At 37.3% G+C, this 23,327-nt stretch overlaps 1 protein-coding gene across 2 annotated transcripts; it reads right to left on the bottom strand.

The window, feature by feature from the left end:
* Nucleotides 1–383: 383 nt before the first annotated feature.
* LOC112565897 (M-phase phosphoprotein 8-like) lies at nucleotides 384–23,327 on the bottom strand. Of its 2 annotated transcripts, XM_025241771.1 has the most exons (16): nucleotides 23,122–23,327; nucleotides 22,784–22,987; nucleotides 18,527–18,688; nucleotides 17,279–18,190; nucleotides 16,933–16,966; nucleotides 15,449–16,357; nucleotides 13,914–13,966; nucleotides 12,676–12,718; nucleotides 11,860–11,991; nucleotides 11,626–11,723; nucleotides 11,373–11,459; nucleotides 8,953–9,107; nucleotides 7,759–7,910; nucleotides 7,343–7,470; nucleotides 6,653–6,739; nucleotides 384–6,419 (listed from the first exon to the last, which is right to left on the bottom strand). In XM_025241771.1, the coding sequence occupies exons 1-16, from the start codon at nucleotides 23,191–23,193 to the stop codon at nucleotides 6,366–6,368; spliced, it is 3,282 nt and encodes a 1,093-aa protein (XP_025097556.1). In that variant the 5' UTR covers nucleotides 23,194–23,327; the 3' UTR covers nucleotides 384–6,365. The 2 variants fall into 2 exon arrangements, 1 of the variants encoding a protein (XP_025097556.1); XR_003099512.1 differs by lacking the exon at nucleotides 384–6,419 and having other exon boundaries at nucleotides 7,343–7,487; nucleotides 23,122–23,325.

The raw sequence follows: 23,327 nt of genomic DNA, 5'->3' as shown, positions 1-23,327 counted from the left end.
TTTTCTTGGGTTCACATTGTTTTCTAAGCGAAAAGGGTTGACTGTAGCCATCAATTATGTGCTATTCCACCAGCAGTAGTCACAGACTATAGGGGAAGGAGAGAACCCTAGCAGTTAAAAAAGTTCACTACTGGTTGTTGATTAAAATGGTAAAAGACAGTCCACTTTATATTAGCCAGCAAGTTCCTGCTGGCCTGTTTTTCTATGACATCTACAGTCAGATAACTATAGCTCTGCTATGATGTCGGTTCGGCTTCTACTAGTGTTGAATGAATGCTGGTTGCTTCACAGTGCCAAGCATGTAGGTGAATAGATTTGTGGTTTAAGCCAAGCCAAATATGTCATATAGGTCTAAAATATGTAATAGAAACTGCATAAATCCATTATCTCTTAATATTTTATTGAAACATCTTGTCCATTGAGTAAAATAACAAATTTTATAACCAATAATAGCCACACTACAAACAAAAACCAGTAGTTGTTTTGAACATTAATTACAACAGAGCAGTAATATTTTACTCATTAAGACAAAAACAAAGGAACTGAATTTCATGTGCACTTCTTAAGTAAATGGAACCTCCCCAATCTCTGTATTTATAAATATAACCATATAGCAAAACTGTGAACCCTGAATTCCCCCCAATTTTACAGGTAGATCATCATTAATGAAGGATGCAGCAATCCTTTCTTTGCAGCTTAATGAGAATAAACCTTAATACAAACTCCTTTAGCTGTTATCAGTGAAAAGTTCAAGGGTTGAAAAATTTTGAAAAAACTAATTATAAAAACCCCAGTTATTTGCATCAAGGCCACCTCTGCAGGTGGGTAAAAAACAAACTGAAGTGAAACTGTTTTCAGCATTTTTTTCTTTAAAAAAGGAATATTTGAAATTTATTACCCAGAAAGCAGGAATTCAGAACACAAACATGAGTGGAGATAATATGCATCAGCTACCATGTGTTCTATTGTATAATGACTAGCTGCTCTTCAACACAGTGCTCATATGGAAAGCTCTCAACAAAAGAATGGTTTCCTTAAAATGACCACTGTGAAACTTCTAAACAATCTACATTCAAACTGGTATCAAAATCCAACCTCCCCTTTTTGAGAAAAGGGTAAGGAGGGAGGGTCCTTTTGGAAAAATATCAAGCAGCACAATCTCTCTAGGCTTCTTAATCTGAAGAGCGAAGTACTGGCCACAAAATCACAGATAATAAGAACACATTTCAGAGCACGACAGCCATGTACCATAGACCAGCCAGGAATCTCTGCATACAACAGTTCTCAAAATATTACAGCATATACGAGCCTTGGGCTTTAACTAGCTACTGCCAAATTGCACCCAAACAATGCAGCATGAATCTTTTGGCTTTTCAGGAAGATGAAACAATGAAAACAGCTATCCATGTAGTGATTTTTTTTAAAAAACTCAAAACAAAAAAATTCATAAAGCCCCCAGTCCCCGAAATACATAAAAATAAAACGACAATCATGGTCTCCTTAAGAATGGTAGTGGCAATTTATAAGTGCAAGCATCAAGAGTATGCAGTGATGCGCACTATAAAGTTATAGCTATCTCTGTGAGGGACAAATGAAGTAAAACTGGTCAAACAACCTCTCAAAAGTTAACAATGACCAGCATATCTTACACTGGAATCATATTTTAACTGAATCCCTACAAGGTTTTCATTAAATGATTCAGATACAAGCACTAAGTTTTTAAGGAGCATTGTTCCTGTGCTTACCCTTGACATAATTACAAGCAGCGCTTCACAGTGTATATATACAGTTTACTGTACTCTTTAACAACCACGCAAAGAAAAAAAGCGCAAATATATAAAAAATTTATCACCTAAACCATTCTTTGGTGTAATATACCCAGAGTTGCCAACACAAACCTTGCACCTGAACACCCCTTCTTTCCCTGTTGTAAGTTACAAAAATAAAAATAAACTTACCTTTCATGTATTTGATTTTGATAAAATTGTGCGAGCATGCACACAGATTTACACACACATTCACACCCTTTTTCTGAATATGCTGAAACATTCATGAAGAGAGATCAAATCATAGCAAAAAGATCAGGACACTCTATCACAGCAGTGGTCAGCCATAAAGTGCAGACTGTGCAGTATACTTAAAAGTGTAAATGAATGCAAATGACCACTAGTAAAAGGATTATTTGGAGTAAGAAGATACTAATGAAATTTCAAGATTTTGTGCTAAGCATGGTACACAACAAAATGTTACTTCCTACACACAAGTACTTGAGATCAGAGAAGTTATCCAATGCACCTTCGCATCCTTTTTGGGTACATAAAAAAAAAAAATTACTGAAGAATAAGTGAATGTTTGTAAATGTCAACTGGCTGCCTATGTTTCCTAGTCATCTACAATCACTATGTGATCTACATGTTTATAGGAAAAATATCAGTACTTCTTTCATTAACTATTACATCTTCATGCTCATCACAATCTTCAAAATGAAAATAAAGCATAAATTATGCTAGTAACTAAATATAATCCATACATAATGAAGTTGCAGTAATAACAGTAGTGTAGGAAATGGGCATGGGGAGGGGGAACAAAACAGATACTGAGGAGGGATGAATGTTAAGCTGTTAAGCTTGAAGTTTGCCATCCCCTCCCCAAAAAAAGCATCTTCCTACACCACTAAATAAGTAGGCAGGCAGCCAGCCAGAATATATATTCAAAAGAATTATGACATTTCATTTAGAATTCATAAAAATAGCAAGCTTTCACTTTGTGGTCAAACAGTACAAATTTGCTCTTTCAGCAATTATATGAAATAGGTGATGCAAGAACATCTTGCAATCAAAACAATACCATGACAAATATACTTCCCTTGAGTTATTTCACTAAAGCAAGCAAGCCAGGAAAGTAATCTGCTGATGACCAAATGTGCTGCTTGGACATTTCCTGAAGCCAGTCATTCACTAGCTGCCTGTTTACCCCTCACAAAGACATGGTTGAAAAAAATGCTGTCCTCAAACAGAATTGTGTTGTGACCTCCCCGGTATTGGTGTTGTAAGAAATAATCTCAAAGTTTGTGCTAATTAATGTAAAGCACAGAGACCTATTGCTATTTGCATGTATGTATATTTCATAAGATTCTGAGAGATGAGTGTTTTCAAGAGTAGCACACAACATACATCCACCCCTTCATTAAAACAAAGATAATTTTAAACCTGAATAAACACTAAAGAACATCCATTGCAATATCACTAAACTCACAAACCCAATCTGAAAGCACAGCTTTCCTGGTGAAAAAATATAGCAGAAAACATCACTTGATTGACAATAACTCCAAGATTTTTCTTCACAGTCCTACATAAGAGTGCTTGTGTGGTAGGTGTACATGCATCAAAACAGGTATACACATGAGTGCAAATGAGCACACATTTACAAATTGAGTTGATGCATGTGTGTCTGCAAGGGAATGTAAAATGTCTTCATATGCTTATATTTAGCACCTATAACATTAACAGACTTTACTGCATGTTCTATGACACTACTTCCTTCTAGACATTCTCATGCAATCTTGTGTATGCAATTTTTACTTTTTTTAGGGATATGCATGTTATCAAGCTCAGGAGAAATTTCAGAACGAATATGACATCTATAAATAATTTTAAATAAAAGGTGAGGGGGGATAGCTCCTCCATGATACAAACTACCATTATGTTTCTGTCAGGATGAAACTTTGTAACTTTATTTTCCTTTCTTCTTCCAATTGTGCTACAAGTAAGCTAAGATTTATCACATTTGAATATCACATGATTGAATTGAGGTTGAAAGAAGCCAATACTTTAAAAAAAAAAAAAGTCTTTAGCTTATGAAATAAACAAAGTAGTAGAATGAAAAGCAACAATTTTTTTCACTAAATCAAACCCTAACTCACAATAACTATCTTCTAGGTCTAACCAAACCAGACAGTAAATATGAATCGAACTCTCAATTTTTCTTGTCTGCAACTTTTGGTACCAGATTAGTGCCACATAAAAGTCAAAACAAAACCACTTTCACTACAAGTTAATGTTCAGGTTGAGTGCAATGGGTGGGAAAAAAAAAACAGTTATAGAAAAATACTCTTTCAAAATAAATCTTATATAGACAATAATCTTTCCTACCCCCTGCCTGTATTACATTTCATACAACTTGTAGCTTTTAAGAGAGAAGAAAATGTTGCCCTTTTTCTTGATTCTATTTAAATGTTTGATATTGACACCCATGGCAGCAATTATTTGTAACTTTGTCCTTTTTTTAAAAAGTATCTTACCAGCATTAGACAAGAACTGGTTTATTAGGCACTTTATCTTACAGCCAATACATTCATTTATGCAACATTTTGATCCTTCTATTGCCTACTCTTTTATTCTTGATCACATAATATTAAGCAGAATAAAGGACCAAATACACAAACAGGGATCAATAATCTGATTTTTTATATAAATATGTTCATGACTTATTATCTTTATTCTACAACATACTATGATATTGTATGTGAGATTTTATCATGCTTATCAATTTCTGTGCTTTCCAGAATTCTTTATTTAATTCTATAATAAAATAATCACATGGCACAATAAATATCTCATGGGAAGATCTCTGACATTGTTCAGCAGTTCTTTTTCTGCAGGGATGGGGGAATAACAGAATGGACTGTATGACCAAAGCAACCTCATTCACGGCACTCTAAGAGAAGACACAAAAATCTAGATTTGCAAAAACCCACCTTGAAATATGTCCAAGATGTCTAGCTATATCAGAACATAACTAAAAGAATTAATAGAGAAAGGGAACAAAGTTTTGAAGACAAAAATTCTAGAATTATGTATGTGGATAGAGCTACTCAGAACAACTTCCTAAAATCACAATGAGCAGCACTTAAAGATAATGAAGCAACCTGGACATTAAGCAGCTCCTTCATCAACAAGGTTCACTAAAGAACACTGTTACAACAACAGTCAAAATACTTGAAAGAAATGGTTGGAACAGTACAGCAAAGGAATTTATAATAGGTGTCTTGTGTCACATCGTACACAAATGATATTGTAGGAAATACGTTTTGTGACGACAGTTTGCATTGTACCATTCACCAGGCATGTTGCCTGATAATCTACAAATGAACCAGTCTGGCAACAGTTTGCCTTTGAGAAGTTAATAAACTAGCAAATGGCACACATCAAAAGTGTCTTTCATGACGACATTCCAAGGATTAGGAAATTTGTGGTATCAATAGCTTGTGGAAATATATAGAAAGCTGCATTGAAAGTCACGTACTTTGTTTGGTTTAATCTTTTATAAGTTTGAAATTTTAGAAGCAAGTTTACTGGTTTCACTATCGAGACAAAGAGTCACCAAGAATGCTTCTTAATTACATGACTCTTTTAGTATCTCAATAGGGTAAAAGTGACGGCACACACACACATATTCCCTATCTTCTTCATACACACACCAACTTGCACTGGACTCGAGGGACACAATCCAGACACTTGTTTCCAAAATACACATACCACACACCTACAATATTGTGACAATCCTTACATAAACCTCAATATAGCATATTTAGCACCTAGTTCAAGTTTCAAGAACATCATATATTATTTTAACAATTAGAAACACTGCTCCTCATGAGCATAGCTAAAGCAAAACTCATCACTGGTAGCATTCATTCCAGCTCTGCAGAATTTAACATATCAAAAGTTATACATTTCTACACATTGACATTCTATCCATTTAAGCTGTATCTGCCAACAATTATAAAAGCATGTGCTTTAAAAGAATGCAATTTGAAACCTTTATAAAAGTAGCTTTTCCAGCCTATTCCTCACCTTTCAAACGATATGTAACGGGAGAATTTAAAGTTTTACCTGCTTCATCTCAAAGCAGGTTTCAGTTCATCTTTATCACTAAATTGCACCTCTTCCACGTAAATGGAAGAACAAGGTAAAACAGCTCATGTTACTAACTCTGTGACATGAACCAATATACTCTGAATGTTTACTTTCACAACTCTAGTTTGCCAAAGGCAAAATTTTACTTTCTTCTTTAGTAAGTCCCAAATGTACACATTTAGATTATTCAAGCTCTCGCAGCCAACTCTGAATCCGCATGGAGCTCAAATGGTTATCTTCTTGCAGCCTTGCATCGTCCACAGTGTCTGATCCAATCATAAAACAGGTCTGGCAGGTATAAGAAATCATCAGTAAAACACTGTCCACGTGCTAGTGGTTATACTGGCCGTTGAATAGGGCAAACAGATAATGCAGGTGTATGGCGACACCACGGATATAGTAAACCGAAGACAGATGCTCATGTCTTGTCTGTGGCAGTGGACAGGGTCACTGGCGAGCTGACAAAAGCTGAGCTTTGTAAGCACATACTAGCAGGTTAGCCTGAAAATACAGATATTTCTGAAGTGCAGTTTACTCAGACATGTTTACTTCTCCCCCAACCCCCATACACATATATAAATGAGTGTATCAAGAGTTTAATATGCACTGCCATAAGTTTACAAATATTCGCTTTTCAGTTTTACTTTTATCCAAGGCAATTTTGCTAGAAAACTTAACAGACAAAAGTTTAAGTTTTATGCCAGGTAATTTCAAAAGTATAAGCCATTCCACACCTTGGTCTGCAAGTCCCTCTTGATGTTGACGATCAGTTCATTTCGACCTTCAAGTAAGGGGTGACACATGAGAACAAAATTGCTGTCCTGTAAAACAAAATCAAATCTTTGTTGGAAATAGTGGTACAAATTTCCTGCAAAGAATGCCTCAACAAGCACAAAACAAATTCACAGCAGTTGCTTCAAACACACAAACGTTTAAAAAGGGGGGAAAAAAAAAAAGTCTGGGATAAACCCAAAGTGCAGAAATTATAATAAAAGTGTTCCCCAAATTATATTTCCTAGTGTTCCCTACCCAAGTTCTCAAAGGATTAAATCAGCATTGAAAGAAAAATTTAAACATGGAAAAAATACCTCGTGTTTTGTAATTCAGCACAAAAATACTATTTTTGGTGGTGTGGTATAATTTATTTCTTTGAGTACTTACCAGATGATATGACAATGTGGAGATCATCCTCTAGCTACCACATAGTCATGCCATCTGGTACAGTATGAAGAAGAAATAAAAGGATTGCTGATTACGATAAATCCTATGGTGGAAATAGCAACAAATCTGAGACCCTTCTAGTACCCTGCAATCATGTACCCAAAATTCCACAATTAACCTTCAAGTCTGTTCTGTTTTCCAGCAGTACATGTTCTGTATATTTCTATAAAACATCCAGATTTTCACCAATCTAACACTCTAACCTGTGTCAGTGACGGCTGAAGAATTCCATTGAGATAGACAGAGGTGACAGCACACTGTCCATACAGGCGGCACTTCACTTCACTACCATTGAAGCATGCATGGGCGATAAAGAGAAGAAATCCCACACCTGTACACCACCATAAACTGTAATCATCAGCATTTCAACATAAGTTGCATGAAGACAAATGCAACTGCTTTTAAAAAAAAACAAACCCAAACGCGTATTTCTGCTACTCTGATTTGTGTGATGACAAAAAAAGGTTTACCTACTTTATTTACGTGGACGGTATGTGAGCTTTCAAGAATTGCTGAGCAGGATCACATCATCACTGAAACACTCTGCCAGGACAACAACAGCCATGGATTATCTGGCAAATGTTTTAACAACACTTTAAAAATCAAAGTTTCCTCTAACCTGATGGCAGCTGCACTGGCATGTGTCTGAAGTTCACTTTGTAGGTGTTGCTCTCTCTCAAGGGAAAGCACTGGATTGGAAACACAGGTGACTGCAGTGATGCAGTGCCCTTGAGTGTGGCATGGATCTGACGCTCAAATTCTGCTACTACTCTGTAATCATCAATTCATTTGTGTCACTTTTTTTTTGAGATAGCTTTTGAGAACTTTACTCCTTTCTATCACACATTTACTACATACAGGTAGTCCTCGAGTTACGACGGTCTCGAGTTACGTCGTTTCGTGGTTACGACACTCATTCCCACTTACAGCGACAGTGATAACAAAGCAACGTAGTGGGCTTATTATTGAGATGGAAAGATTATTGGTGCTTTAGTTGGAAGACCAAAGTCAACGCCCTATCCCTGTGAGTTTTATGGTTATTCAGGAGAAGGCTAGGCGACTGTTTGAGGCGTTGAAAAGAGAAAAGGGGGAAGGAAGTGAAAGTGAAGAATTTTTGGCGAATAGGGGTTTATGAGGTTTAAGGATCGTGCCAATTTCCATAACATTAAAGTGCAAGGTGAAGCTGCTAGTGCTGATGAGAAAGCAGCAACTGAGTTTCGTAATGCATTGGCTAAGATAATTGAGGAGGGTGGTTACTGTGCTCAACAAGTGTTCAACGTGGATGAGACAGACTTGTTTTGGAAACGTCTGCCTGACCTAACACTGTTTATTACTGTTACAGCACTTACAGTACTTACAGCACTTACAGTACAGTATTTCATTATTAAACGTACTGTACTACAATTTTTTACTGTACTTATGTTTATAGATAATTATGTAGGGTAGTGTGTTAGGATAGGTGTTTGGATAGGCTAAGTGTTTGCAGTACTGTACTGTTATTGTGGTACAGTACTGTATGAACGTATGATCCGACTTACGTCGAAATTCGGTTTACAACGCCGCGTTAAGAACGGATCCCCGTCGTAAGTCGAGGACTACCTGTACTGGTGTGCATACATATGTGCCAACCCTGCATTTATGCATGTGCACAACTAGCTAGCTGAATATGCAAACAGTTTGTTGAAGGACCATTTTGCATTAGAGCAACTGATTAATTGTGGTCCAGAATGCCTGTCTTCATGAACTAAGCAGCTCTTGACCTAAAAATTTAAAACGTAAATTTTATGATGCACTAGAGTACACTGTTTCCCACCTGTTAATATGATCAATAAGAGTGGTTTCAATGTCTGCCAGGCGGTTCACCTTCGCCAGCTGTAGGGCACTGTAACCTGACTGAAAGGTCACAGTAAAGTTGGATCCATTCTCCAGCAACAGCTTTAGAATCTGTTTATCACCACGCTTTACTGCCTGTTAATCAAAAGTCAAAGATCACTGTCCAATTGTACTTGGCAGGGTAGAGAGCAGAGGTGGAAGAACTAAAAAATGTAACGACAGCCTCTGTATACCCCAACCTTCCCTTCTACCTTGTGCATGTTCATGCACGGCAATATGCATGCACCTTAATAATAACTCCATATAACAGTTGCTTGAAAGTGGAGGAGTCTTCAAGATGTCCAAGTGAGAAGAGGTGCAGATGTTGCTTCAGACCACCAGCTCCTAGTGGCAATCTTCAAGATTAAGCTGAAGTCCTTCATTGATCCAGCAGGCAGACCACACCACAAGTTCAATACTCAATACCTCAAGAACAAGGAAACAAGGGAAATTTATACCTGTGAAGTCAAGAATAAATATGAGGCCCTTTCAGGACTGACAGAAGAATCAGTGGAAGAACACTGATCAACACTTAAGAGCATTTGGAAGACAACAAGCACAGATGTTCTAGGGAAGAGCGAAAGAAAATACAAGGAATGGATGACTCCAAAGACCTGGGCGAAGACTGAATCAAGAAAGGGACTGAAACAGAAGCTCAACCAGTGTCAAGATCAACAAGAGAAGGAAGATCTCAGAGCTGAATAGTGGGAAACTAACAGCCAAGTGAAGAGGTCTGTCAGGGAGGACAGATACGCTTCACCCATGAACTGACAGAGGAAGAAAAACAGCAGCTGGGAAGCATGAAGCGACTATATAAAATAACATGAGCTCTGTCAGGCAGGAACAATAACCTAAACAATCCAATGAAAGAAAAAAGATGGCAAGACCACAATAAATGATGCAGGAAAAAGAGGTCGCTGGATGGAACACTTCGAAGCGATCTTGAATCGACCTCATCTGCCATCTTTACCTGACATACCACCAGCAACTGAATAACTTTACGTCAACACCAGCCCTTCCACGAAGACAGAAATCATCAAAGCTATCAAAAGCATGAAAAGTGACAAAGCAGCAGGCCCGGATGGCATACCCCCAGAAGCATTCAAGGCAGACCCAGAAACAACAGCAACAATTTTACAGCCCCTTCTACACAAGATCAGCTGCCCTACGTGCCGACCGGCATAACGGGCAGTGTGTCTACACAAGATCTGGGAACAAGAGCTAGTACCAACAGACTGGAAACTAGGTCGCCTGGTCAAGTTACTGAAGAAAGGAGACCTCTCTCAGAGCAAAACTTGGTGGGGGATCATGCTGCTGTCCATCCCCAGTAAAGTCCTATCAAGGGTAATACTAGAAAGACTGAAAAAGGCACTAAGACCTTCACCAAACACCTAGAGGATCTGGACTTTGCAGAAGACATTAGTCTCCTATTTCATCGGCAACAACATGCACAAACCAAACTATGTAAGCTAGCAGAGGAAGCAAAGACTGGCTTAAAGGTCAACAGAAAGAAGAACGAAGTGATGAGAATCAACAAGAACCAGGAACTCCCAATCCAACTTCAACAATCCTGGAAACAGACTGCTTCATGCAACTGGGGAGCATTGTCAACATGGATAGTGGAGCAGACGATGACATCAAAAGCTGCATCAAGGCCAGGGATGCTTTCAACAGCCTACGCCCCATCTGGAACTCTTAAGCATTATCCTTCCACAGTAAGACTCGCATCTTCAGCATCAATGTGAAGGCAGTCCTACTGTATGGTTCTGAAACCTGAACAGTGACAAACACCATCAACAACAAGCTCCAGACCTTTACCAACCGATGCATACGCCATATTCTGGGAATAAGATGGCCTGAAAAGATCTCTAACAGCAGCCTGTGAAAAAGAACCAACCCGAATGCGACTAGCAAAGACATCAAAAAACAAAAATGGGGCTGAATAGGACACCCTGCAAAAGCCTGTTGACACCATTACCAGGCAGGCACTTGACTGGAACCGTCAGGGGAAGAGGAGAGTTGGGGGACCAATTCAGACTTGACAAATAACAGTAGAAAGTGAGCCAAAGGACGACTGAACCACATGGGCCCAACTGAAGGGGGCTGCCCAAAACTGAGTCTGCTGGCAAGGTGTTGTTGCGGCCCTATACTCCTTGAGGAGTAACAAGGACTAAACCAAACTTAATAATAACTAAATCTGTAGAGTACAACTCCAAAGTGGAGGTGAGCTCATTACTCATAAACATTAGCAGTATCAAATAGGTGACCTACAGCAAATATAAACTAGGTACATAAGATCAAAGAAACATGTGAAGGAAAAAAGTGTGTGGAAAACAAGAGTCTACTCCAAGAGGCCATCACCTTGATGAGTGCCGTCTCTCCATGAATATCTGTTGCATTGACGTTTGCCCCCATATCCAAAAGAAGGGCCACTGTAGAAAACTCTCCCTGCACAAAGATTCAGACCTGAGTGAAAAGGAATCCCAAGATGTATAGCATCTTTGACATACTTTACTATTACAATAATGCCATCCCATGACATTAGTACTAAAATGATTATCAATATTTAAGAAATATAGCTTATACCAAAAAGAAATCAGTAAAAAGGACTCACACATTCAACTGCTAACATCACTGCAGAGTAACCATTGTTCTGCTGAATTTGTATATCAGCACCATGACACAGCAACTGATTAGCTATTTCATCATACCCTGAAACAATTCATTAAACTGCATAAAAAAAAATTTCACACATTCTCATTCCCCAAGCTACCAAATGCAAATGCCTTATGATGCAAAGCACACCGATGTAAACTGTAACAATTAAGAAGAAAGAGAAACAGTCTACCTTTCAGCACAGCATGCATGAGTAGTGTGCAGCCATTATGATCAGCCTGGTTCAGATTGTACAACTTATTTGAAGATAGCGCTTGGTCAACTTTGTTCAAATCGCCCTCCAAGACCGCCTGCTTTAGCTCTTCTGTAACCACAAACGAGTTCCTACTATAATTATTTTTTTCATTGGATTATTTTAGAGAACTTCTCTCTGTGATCTGACATTCTTGAAAAGATATGAAAAAAATAACTGGCCCTAATAACCTGTGGTGGAAAACTATTATTTATATACGCATCTGTCAGTTAAAGTGGTCTTTTTTAAGTCAGTGTTTCCCAATGCATACCAATGTGTGTAAATAACACAAAGAAAATTTGCTAAAGAGGCCTGAAAAGTAAATATACTGGTGACAGGAGTTTAAATTGAAGGTATCATCTCATTTTATAACAAACCATACATATGAAAGCAGACGTTTTATTATTACTTGTTATCAAAGGCCAGAAGCAGTTTTACATGTTTCTTGACATTAAGGATCAAGATTACAGTATGATAATATATTACATTGATGTGTACTTTTCTCTTAGTGGTGATTAAACTCACAAGAAATTAAATTTTTTTATACGTCTGAAAACTCTGATGCATCTGAAAACCACTTGAGTTTTAGGGATTTAAAAAAAACAAAAAAAAAAACCAAGCCATTAATGGCTTAACTATAATGATCATATCATGCTTTGGTTTAACTAAGCACAAAAATGTGATTTATTTTAAGGTTTACACAATCCTTCTTTTGTATAAGTCTGAGGAGCATATTAACAAAGCAAAACTGCTTACCATCAGAAAGCTCTAAAGGAATAACTGGTGGCAAAATCATATCCTGTAAAAGGGGAAGGAAATATGTGTATCAGAGCCTACACATAAGAAACTTTCAGTAGAAAAAGAAAACTATGTTTAAAATAAAATAACCAGAAAACAAAATACAACTAAAATAATAAAAAGACAAACAATTGTGATTCAAACATGTAAACAGAATTCTTACCAAGTTCCATATTCGTAACAAAGCTCTTAGATTTGAACTTAGTTATAAATTAATATCCCCTTGAATACCACTAACACTGACAATCACTGTACATCATGCAGGCCAGGTACTCAAAAACTTCGAGATGTACTTTCAGAAGTGTAATGCATTGGCAAATATATGGGTAACTGTTGGTGTCTTTGTCAGAAACACTGCTATACCAAAATTTTGAAGCTGAAAATGCAAAACTAAAATAGGTATGTACATTTTACATCGCAGTTACTTTTGTTAAGTGACACTACACAGCTCTGAATAATGTCCAGCATAACACTGGCTAGATTTATTTTGATGATGGGAAAATTGTAATCAAATCTCAGAGAGCTCTGTCAAATTAATATTTACACTCATGCCTAGCACATCTGTAGTCATAGTACCTTTGGAAAAGAAGTGAAAGACACTGAGTTCTCCTTGAATATATATATTTTCTCTACAAAACAGAGTTTAGCTTGGTGATACATACTAATTCCCCAAAATCCACTTTATTTATAAGACACAAGCTTTCAAACATCAAGGGGCTGTTTGATACAATTCTGAGGGTTACCATAAAGATTTCTTGTATAAAATAGTGCTATAAAAACTGAGAATAATAAACACAATCAAGTCAATTAAAAAACAAACTGCACTTGAGTGGGTTTTAATTGGTGGTCTTATAATTACCATCATCAGATGTCTTCATTGTGTGAATCAAAAATAAACCTTTCACAATGTGTAACAAGGTCACTTTCAATGTAGCCTCCCCTGAGGCACAAGAAGTCGAGTCATGTCTTCTAATCATTCAAGTCTTGCCTTTCAACGACTGATTTCCATAAGAGAACAGGGCAAAATTACTTTCCATAAAAGCAATGGGCAAATGTTCTAAACATGTATATTCCAGGACTCAATTCTTTAAATGCATAACTATCATCTAGACTGAACAATATTTCTCCTAATTAAAAATATCTTTCTTCTTATTATAATTCAGCATGTGAAAAGGTCAGACAGCTTTATTGTTTACCTCAATGTCTGCCAAGTCCATTTTTTCTAGTGCAAATTCGAAGTCATCATAACCTGGAACCAAAAAACAAATTATCCAGAAACATATTAAACACTATTTTTATGGGATATAGCCCATTTCCTGTAAAGCTCCAAATCAACTTGCTGAAGGTACCCTTGGTCACTACACTCTGTGGGACACAAAAAGCTACACTGACAAAGTTAAAGTCCACAGCATGTTGTCCCATCCAGTCAACAATTTTAAATCATTCATTCTGCAAATCTTTCTATGAAATCAGCTTGTAATTCAATACACAGCTCTTCAGATAATCTGCCTTCCACAAGATTTGAAGAAAAAATAATGTATACTGAAAGGGCTATAGAGCAAGTAGAATTTCAATTATTCTGGAAAATGGTCAGCAAGATCTCAAGCACAAGTCAATTATTACCTGTTCATGTCATTTCTGAGCACCAGAAATGATCAGTATAAGTATTTATTGTTCTTTAAACTAACAGAAATTTATCGTGCACACCAATCTTATACAGTTCACATAATGCAATGGAAAAAGACCCAACAAACCATGGCCTTCCACCAACAAAAATTTTACCTTGTTAGCACTGTAAATTCAAAGTATGTTCATTAGAAGGCCTTAGTTGCAGCTCTTGCATTCTACTTATACCATTCTACTTATACCAAAAATCATATGAAATAGTAATTTAAAGGCAAAAAGGAAATTTTTCTATGCTCAGAATCTGACAGATAAAAGGTTTATCCCAGGCAATATCCAAGAACCTTGGCAGTTTTGGCATTCTTTAAAGCAGTGGTTCTCAAAGTGTGGTCCGCAGACCACTAGTGGTCCGCGGGCATAAGTCAGGTGGTCCGCAGCTGACAGTCGTCATATATCAGCAAAGTGATGTTTAAAGTGATGCATTCCTCGCATTAACATTTTAATTACAAAGAACGAGGTATACGTAGTTTTATGTCATCTTATTACTATATTACTTTTACAAAAGGACATTTAGTTTTGAATTAAAATGAAACAAATGCGGCAATTTAAATTTGAAAGTCATAGTACAGACTGATTTTTTGGCCTTGGTGGTCTGCCATATTTTTTACTTAGGCCTTGGTGGTCCGCCATAGTTTTTACCTAAGTAAAGTGGTCCATGGTCCGAAAAACTTTGAGAACCACTGCTTTAAAGAAAAGAAAGTGAGCCCCATCCCTTCTGTCCCCTGCAAAAACTTTTCTCTGGTATAAAATATTTACAAACTTTTAGATCCCAAACAATTCCCTTTAGTTTATATGAAGAAAGATGGAAAATGGTAGTGACAATTTGTTCATGCACAATCAAAGGCCTCATGGTACTCCAATGCAAATTTACAACTTGCCAGCTCCATCCTCAATAGCAGGAAAGTTTTAAACTTTAAATTTAAACCATCTTTAACATCTCGAAACTGTCTTCACATAGAATTTTACAAAACCCTGAAAGGTGAATACTTGGACAGCTGAAATCCCAAAACTGGAAAGAGATGAAGGAACACCAAATAACAGTTCATACCTTTTATATTCCTTGATTTGTCACTCTCTGACAACAGCGAGGAGTTAAGAATTGTCTCCAAAGGCTGCGTACCCTCAGCTTCTTTTTTCTTGGATAGTGATTTAGTCCCTTGCATTCTGTCAGCATTCTCTTTACCTTGTGTCACAGTAATGTGTACAGTATGCTTTGCAACAGATACACCACCCTTTCCTGGTTCCAATTTCAAATTCACAGCCTCCCTTCCCAAGTTCCACTCGGGCTGATGTCGGACACTTCCGATGTCTGAATACACAGAATCCTGCGGGAGACTATTAGAAGAAACTTCATTTGGCACTGTCACATTCTCCAAAAATGATGAAGCACCTGGTGAAGGAACAATAGAGTGCTTTGTCTGTCCCTGGCTGTAAGCAGGTGAATCTGTTATATTTGGCACATGCATCTGAGGTTTGCGGGCAGGTTCTACACAGTCTGAATCTCTTTTAGGTAGCTTAGATTGTACAAGTCCTAACCTAGTCGCTTCTATATGAGTCACTTCATACACTCTATCTTCAGGTGGTCTATCAGCAGTTATACCAAAGTGCACGCGACTTTCGTTGTGAAGTCGTAGCAGCAACGGTTCTACTTTCTTTTCCTGAGTCATTTTGTGCACCAGAGGTAATGGCAGCTGAGGAAGGGGATCGTCTTCACTTTCTGCTCCACTGAGATCAATCTTCAGTCTTTTCTCCTGGCTGCTTTCATCCAAAAGAGAATTCACATCATTGTCTTGCTCACTTCTGATCTCATGACCTGGGCTGGACTGAGAGGAGCTGCAGGCATCTGGTGGAGTTTGCGGCTTGATAGGTGACAGATCTGCACTGCTGGAAGTGTCAGAAAGTCTGCTTTCTGTTTCTTGGGATTTTCGTTTCCTTGGCAATCTTTTCTTTTTCTTTCCTAAACATATGAACAGAATGAAGACATTAAGATTTTCTGGCTCAACAAGAACTTGTTTATGCTCTTGTTTAAGAGTTCATGTGTATGCTTGGCATACCCTCATGCTGAAATACAGGCAATAAGCAATTAAAAAAAAAAAGATTACTTACCCATTTAATGTTACCTTCAAAAGCCTGACTGTACCACACACTTTTAAGAAAACTACAATAATATGCTGCATTTCAGCATTTACTATTGATATGCCAAACATTCCGTCTGATTTATCTTCGCAAGCATATGTGATCTTCAAGATACATAATGCAGAAGTACACACAGAATGATCAAGCAGGTTCAAATAAGTGATTCATCTTAATGATTTTTCTCTTGAATGGCACAGCTGGAAGAATTGATTTAAATTTTAACTTATGGTAACAGATGTTCACAATTTAAAATTAAATAGGTTCTTCAAGTCTTCAGTGTAATCTCTATCTGTCAAGCAGAAATAAAGGGCAGGCTAAAATAGGGGAATTCACATTGCAATTTAACTCTCAAAAACATTTGCAAATTAAAAAATACAATGAAGTAAAGACACACACCATGGCCTCTTTGACAAACTGCTTCTTGTTCTTCCTGAAAGTGAAAATAATAAGACAGCTTGAGTAATGTTAGCATCAGCAATGATAGCATAAAGGTATTAAACAATATACAGGTTTTACAACACACATGTACAGCAATATATGGAAACATGTCCACCCCAACCTCATCTCATAATTTATGTTGATAACCAACATAAGAATGTTAACAAACAATGAGCTATTAAAATCTTTAGGTCTCGTGCTGAATGTCTACATACAGCTATTTATAGTTAAAGCTGCTCAATAATTTTCCCTATTCTTGCAAATGAAATTTAATTAAATATAAAATAAATTTAAAATGCCTTACATCATTTTTAATAAGATTTTCATATGTAGATTGCATCTGCTCTTCTTGGATCTCACTACATGATGACTCTACTGGGAGCAATGCTGGTGTTCCTTCTTCGATGTTGGCGACAGCTTTGTGTCTACCATCAACTTCCTCGTGACCCTCGCTGCACACATCTGCTGCCGGGGATGTCTCCAATGCCATATTCATAACAAGAGAGGGCATGGTTATATTCTCCACATATGGGATCACTTCTATATTTTCCTCCTCTGAAGCAGCAGCTGCCGCAGATAGGGTCTCACAGGGATTAGTTTTATTGTCCTTTCTTATGCTATAACTGGTTTCTGATGACACACTGCGGCTTTCTGAAAAACTGTCAGTTGCACTGCTGAGGGAAGAATCAGCAGCATTCGATGTCCAGCTGCTTCTCCTGCGGTCTGGTTTTCTGGGAGCAGCTCGTTTCTTCTTTTTCTTGGTGCTTGCCTTGGGGGTCTTGTTATCTCCCCTGTCTGTGGCTCTCCCTCTTGACTTCACTTCTGGGCTTGTTGGTTGTTGTTCAGACATTCCTGATGAGCTGTTGTCACTGTCTTCATCTTTCCCTTTGCTCTCTGCAGATGACTTAGCTTGGCCCATGCTTCTTCCCCCTCTCCTACCACTGCTTCTATTCTGACCCATGCTGCGGGCTGCCCTTCTCTGTTCTCTAGATGAGCTACGTGCAGCCTGAGCCTTTTCCTTTTTCTTCTCCTTTTCCTTTGCAGCTAGCATGGCTGCTCTTGATTTCACTTTGGAGTAGAGATCCTGTGAGAACACATCCACTTTGCCTTTTTCCAACAATTTGAAAAAAGGATCTTTGAGTCCAGTAATTTCATCATCTGTGTCATCACTCTCTGGACTATCCTCACCAGGCAGTTTTTTCCCTTCCATTTTAGCCTAGATAGATAAAACTATTTATGATTATTAATGTATGCCATGACATGCTGTGTTGCAAACCAAACATCATAATCAAAATATCATTACCTATGATGATCTGCATTCATCTTGTTTCATTATGTCCTACTCCCCATCCCATCTCTGTACACATACATGGATATGTTATTAATGAAAACCATACAGTGAACATTCTACACTTGTCTTTACCTTTTTACTGTATCTGATGCTTATGGAAAATGGAAGTCATCCCCAAAAAAAAAGTCTAACTGGCTAGGATATGCAACAGATGTGCAGTGAACGTGCATCTGTGCACAATTTTAAAAATAAAAAAGTTACCTTTCGAATAAGACGTTCTTCTTTTCTTGCTTTTTTCTTATCTTCTTCTTTCTTGTTGTACTCCTCAACCATATCTAATACTTGCTCTAGATTCTCTTCTGGTTCCCATGTGTCATGTTCTTTTGAATATCCTTTCCACCGTACGCGATACTCCACCCTGCCCTGTTTATAATAAGTAAAATTAAGAAATAATGAAAAAAAACTTATTGAAAATGTGATGTTTATTTGTTATCTGCCAAAATGTTGGGAATCAAAGAAGATATCTGCATTTCAAATACTCTGATGGCATAAGCAAATATCTGCACAATACAGTCCCAGATATTTTCTTTGCTTATTGTAGATGCTGGGTCTGAAGAGTAATATGTCAAAACTTTTTTTTTTGCTTTTCTTCAACATATGCAAATGAATAAAGCATGCAATAAATATTTAGGAAAAGTAGTTCTGACAACAAATAAGAATCATTTAGGAAATTATCTTAACACCAGAAGTGAAGGGTTAATACTGACCCTGTACTAAAAATGTCTACTTCTCAGTCATGTAAATATTTTGATGCTGACAGTAGCATAAGCCACGTTCAGGCTGCATAAGTGATACTGTCACTGAAGCTAGTTATACCATTCGCAAATTCGTAAAAAGGCATTTAAAAATGAAGTTATTTACAATACACTTTACATATAAATGAAAACTTTGTCTCACATATGATGGTCATCTACATCAACTACTCACACATTCAGCACACATCAAACTTCTGTTCGCTTTTAGTGGGGTGCCAGAAGGTAACAATTTCAAATATTCAAGAATACTGATTTTTTTTTTTTTATAAGTAGGTTACTTCCCTTACTTAATGAGAGAAACTTAACTACTAACTGACTTCTTACCATCATGGGTTTTTCTGACTGTCTTATTATGTAAATATTTATAAGGTATGTTCAGAAAAGTGAAAATAAAAAGTTTCACGTGGATGTAACAATTGATTTGCACTGAAAACGATCCAAAATGGCAGCCAACATATCATAACCATGCTAAATAGTACAAATCTGTGTTAGTAGTTATTCCATGTAATGACTACTTCATTCTGTGGCATATAATTTCTTATATTATTTAGATATTTTATTAATTACTTCATATTTTACATAACAAAATTACAAAAATTAAACTGAAATAGAACTTAATAACAAACACCATAACTAATGATCCAAGCTAAATTTGCAAGTATTATGTTAATGTATTATTTGAAAAGTCTGAAAATTTTCTTAGTACTATCTCAGTTATGAGCTTAATTATGGTTAATGGAAAATGTTTCCATCAAGGATGGGTTTTTTAAACAGGAATTCTACACTTTCTAATGGCAGGACACAGGTTTACTTTTCTTTTCTCTTAATGTAGTCAATGCCAAAATCTCATTAAAATGTTTTTTAAAAAAAATCAGAAGTCACTGAGCAACATCATCAAAGTGATTTTTGAGCTAAGGTAAACAAGGCAGAGGTATTCCAGAAAACATGAAACTCAATACTGCAACTTTTGTCAAAATACACTACTGTGATCCCCCTTAAAAAATGTCTAGCTAAAAGCCTTGGGTAGGAAGAGAAATAAATTTAAAAGGAAAGACGCACAGATTGAAAGAGAGGAGGTAGGGGGGAAGGCTTGTTGCACATATTGCAAAACGCATGAAGGCGTAGCTGGAAATTCACTTCAAACGCTTATCACATCATTACTGGTATGACAGCTGTGCCTATTCACAGGGTAGATCTAGGATGCTCTCCAGAAGAAAGTAAACTAGGTAAGGAAGCACAGAAGTAGTGAAACTTTGAATCTGCCGCTACTTTCATTAACATGTAATAAGATTATTACACTAGTTGTGAGTCTTAAAAACAGACACCTATTTTTTAATGAAAGCATATTAACAAAAACTACACACACAAAGACAAAACATAAAATCTTCCAATTAAGACTTTTTGGCGATTTGGAACCGACTGTATATGTGCAGGCATGCAAATATATGTATAAGAGCATATACCAATTAGAAAATACATTTACATATGCATATGCCTGCATCTGCATGAGTGCATACATATAATTCTCTCTCTTATTCAGATGGACAATTTATTTTAATTAAATTAAAATATATTTCCACAAGCACATAGTTGGGACAATACAGCTTTTTCTCTAACTAACAGGAAAGGTCACTTCCACATGCATGTATCCATAACATTTGTGCTCCTATTCCTTTGCACAAAACAATGATTTCTATCTCACATGCTGACTAGTCCAACATGACACCATAGTTTCCCTCCTGATCCTTTAGACTGAGCAAGAGGTCTGCAGATGCTGAACATGGGATGGCAATGGCTATACATATAACAGCCTAGGATAAATCAATAAATGCCTGCTGCAGAAGGCTGCCTGAGTAGTCTATGTTTAAGCCCATACCATTAGTAAGGGCCTTTGCAATGAGGCTGTAGCCTCAGCAGTGAATTTTCGCAAACATTCCAGTTGGTTTATAAAGAGGGCAAAAGATGTGTGTGCCAGATGATGTTATCCATGGGTGACGGCATGCAGCTCTAACAGTCTAAGGTGAAGGGCTAGCTTGCAGGCAGCAATATAAAGGAGGTAGGAAGTAGGAATAGGGAGGGAACAACTCTCAAATACTTCAGATTTTATACCATGTTCATCCTGCAGTGCAAGGATCCTTCTGTGCAAGCACAGTGAGGACACATAGATTAACTTAGTGTTTTATGATAATACAGGAATGCAGGAAAGCAAAAAAATAAATATGAGTCTTAGTAGACAAGCATAAACAATACTGATGCATTTATATCTGATGATATATATAACAATAAAACATCAGGGCTTCTGCTTACGCAAAAAATTGCGTACAGCACGCATTGAAAGTTCGGAGGATCCCTTCAATTTTCGTCAATGGGGTCCCATTCAAATGTGGGCGAAGAACAGGGACTCCTTAAAAATCTAAATAAGGGGTCCAAGGGACCCCAAAGAATTTAGCCTTAGCAGAAGCCCTGAAACATGGTTTAAAAATTTTCTCAAAAGGAATGTCATTTATACCCTTATAAAAATAAAATCAAATTAGCCAAGCACACTACTGCTCTTACACCAACTTCTCCCTTGAATTATTAAATAAGATATAGTGTATGGGTGCATAATAGATGGGGGAGAAGATTAAGTGGATGAGCTAGGGGAGCACTTATATATGCTGAAAACTATAAAAGAGAATAATACAAAATCACCTCAAGGTGGAAGCACTTTCCTACTTAACCAACAAGAGGCCAAATGAACAAGTTTGACTACAAACATTTCCAAACTGTAATTAAAGAGAACACCACAGAGTAATTGAGCCATCATCTTCCTATAAACATTATTATTAGATTATGAAAATGATCGCACAAATAATGGTCAGCTGGCACTGAAACCAGAGCCTCATCTGTCTATTTGTTACTCTTTATTGTGATTTAAAAATTGAAAATATGAAATTCTATTGATGACTTTAATAATTTAAGGTAGAATGCGTTTGCAGATCGGGTGCATGGGAGGATGCACACACACACACGTGTATGTTTGCGTCAGTACACACATGCTAAGTATATTTCGTGAACAACTACTTGGTTGTCTGCAAGTACGCCATTTTGCTCGATGTATGTCGGCAGTATGTAAAGTTCTTCATAGTACCCTGACAAAATATTCATGCATCGCTATTTCAAATCTTTCTGCTCCTGCTATGCAGTCGGTCGATCAAATTACCACTGCCAAAAACACCTTTTTTGTTGCTTTAGTGTAAGGGAAAACCTGCAATTTTGATATTCACTGCTACGTAAGTTAAAATATACATTAAAACAAGACAGGCGATAAATTCTTTTCTGTTGGATTAAAATTTGAATAAATTTTCATAAAACGCTTGCAGAACTGCTTGCTAGAAGTAGAGTCACGTGACATGAACTTGGTCGGAGGAGGGCACTCAGGCCAAGGCACTGAGCAATGACCTATACATCGCATTATTTTCATACAAGACTATGGTCCTACACCTCTGCTTCTCAACAGCGCCAAAGAACAGGACACTCAGACACAAAGAAAACATCTATATTAGAGGGCTCAAAAATGATGTCATCTCTGCAAAATTCTGCTGACAAGCGCATTCTCAAATCACGAGTAACTGTACTACAAAGAAATTCCAGACCAGCAGTGTCAACATTCAGCACATGCTTGAACTATACAAAGTGAATACGTTGAAGACTGTTTACTTACGCTGCGCACTTTCTTTCCAAGTAAACATTCTACTTCAAACAATTCTTCCTCTTCTTTTTCCCCTTCGCTGATTTCACTTTCTTCCTGTAATACCGCATTTTCCTCTTCCATAACTTGCTCCTCGACGGAAGGCACACCTTCTCCCTTTTCCGCCATGTTCCTGACAGCTAAAAAGTCGAGGCTACAGAGGGGAGAGACAGCTTTCTGAAATGTAAAATATCACCTCTGCTGACGATAACTTTCAAACAAAAAGTGTTTAAATGATGACTGCGCGTTTTACAAGATAACTTTTAGAACTATGAATACGTCAGAGCATGACGAATTTTAAGAGAAAGTACCTCATAGTCCCATATGGACCAGTCTTCTTCCCCTAAAGAACATGGAACAGCCACCGTTCCCCACATTTGCATACGAAAGAAGCAGCAGCTGAATGTGTATATTTTTAGCCACTCCGCATGGGTAAGTGTGTGTACGATATACGGGCGGCGGTGTTGTACATTGGTCAGTGCCGCAGGCTGCTCCTGTCTTTTATATAACTGAGCGT

The sequence above is a fragment of the Pomacea canaliculata genome, linkage group LG6 (genome assembly GCF_003073045.1).
Source record: "Pomacea canaliculata isolate SZHN2017 linkage group LG6, ASM307304v1, whole genome shotgun sequence".
Classification (NCBI taxonomy): domain Eukaryota; kingdom Metazoa; phylum Mollusca; class Gastropoda; order Architaenioglossa; family Ampullariidae; genus Pomacea; species Pomacea canaliculata.
This window is presented reverse-complemented; position numbering and strand designations above follow the sequence as displayed.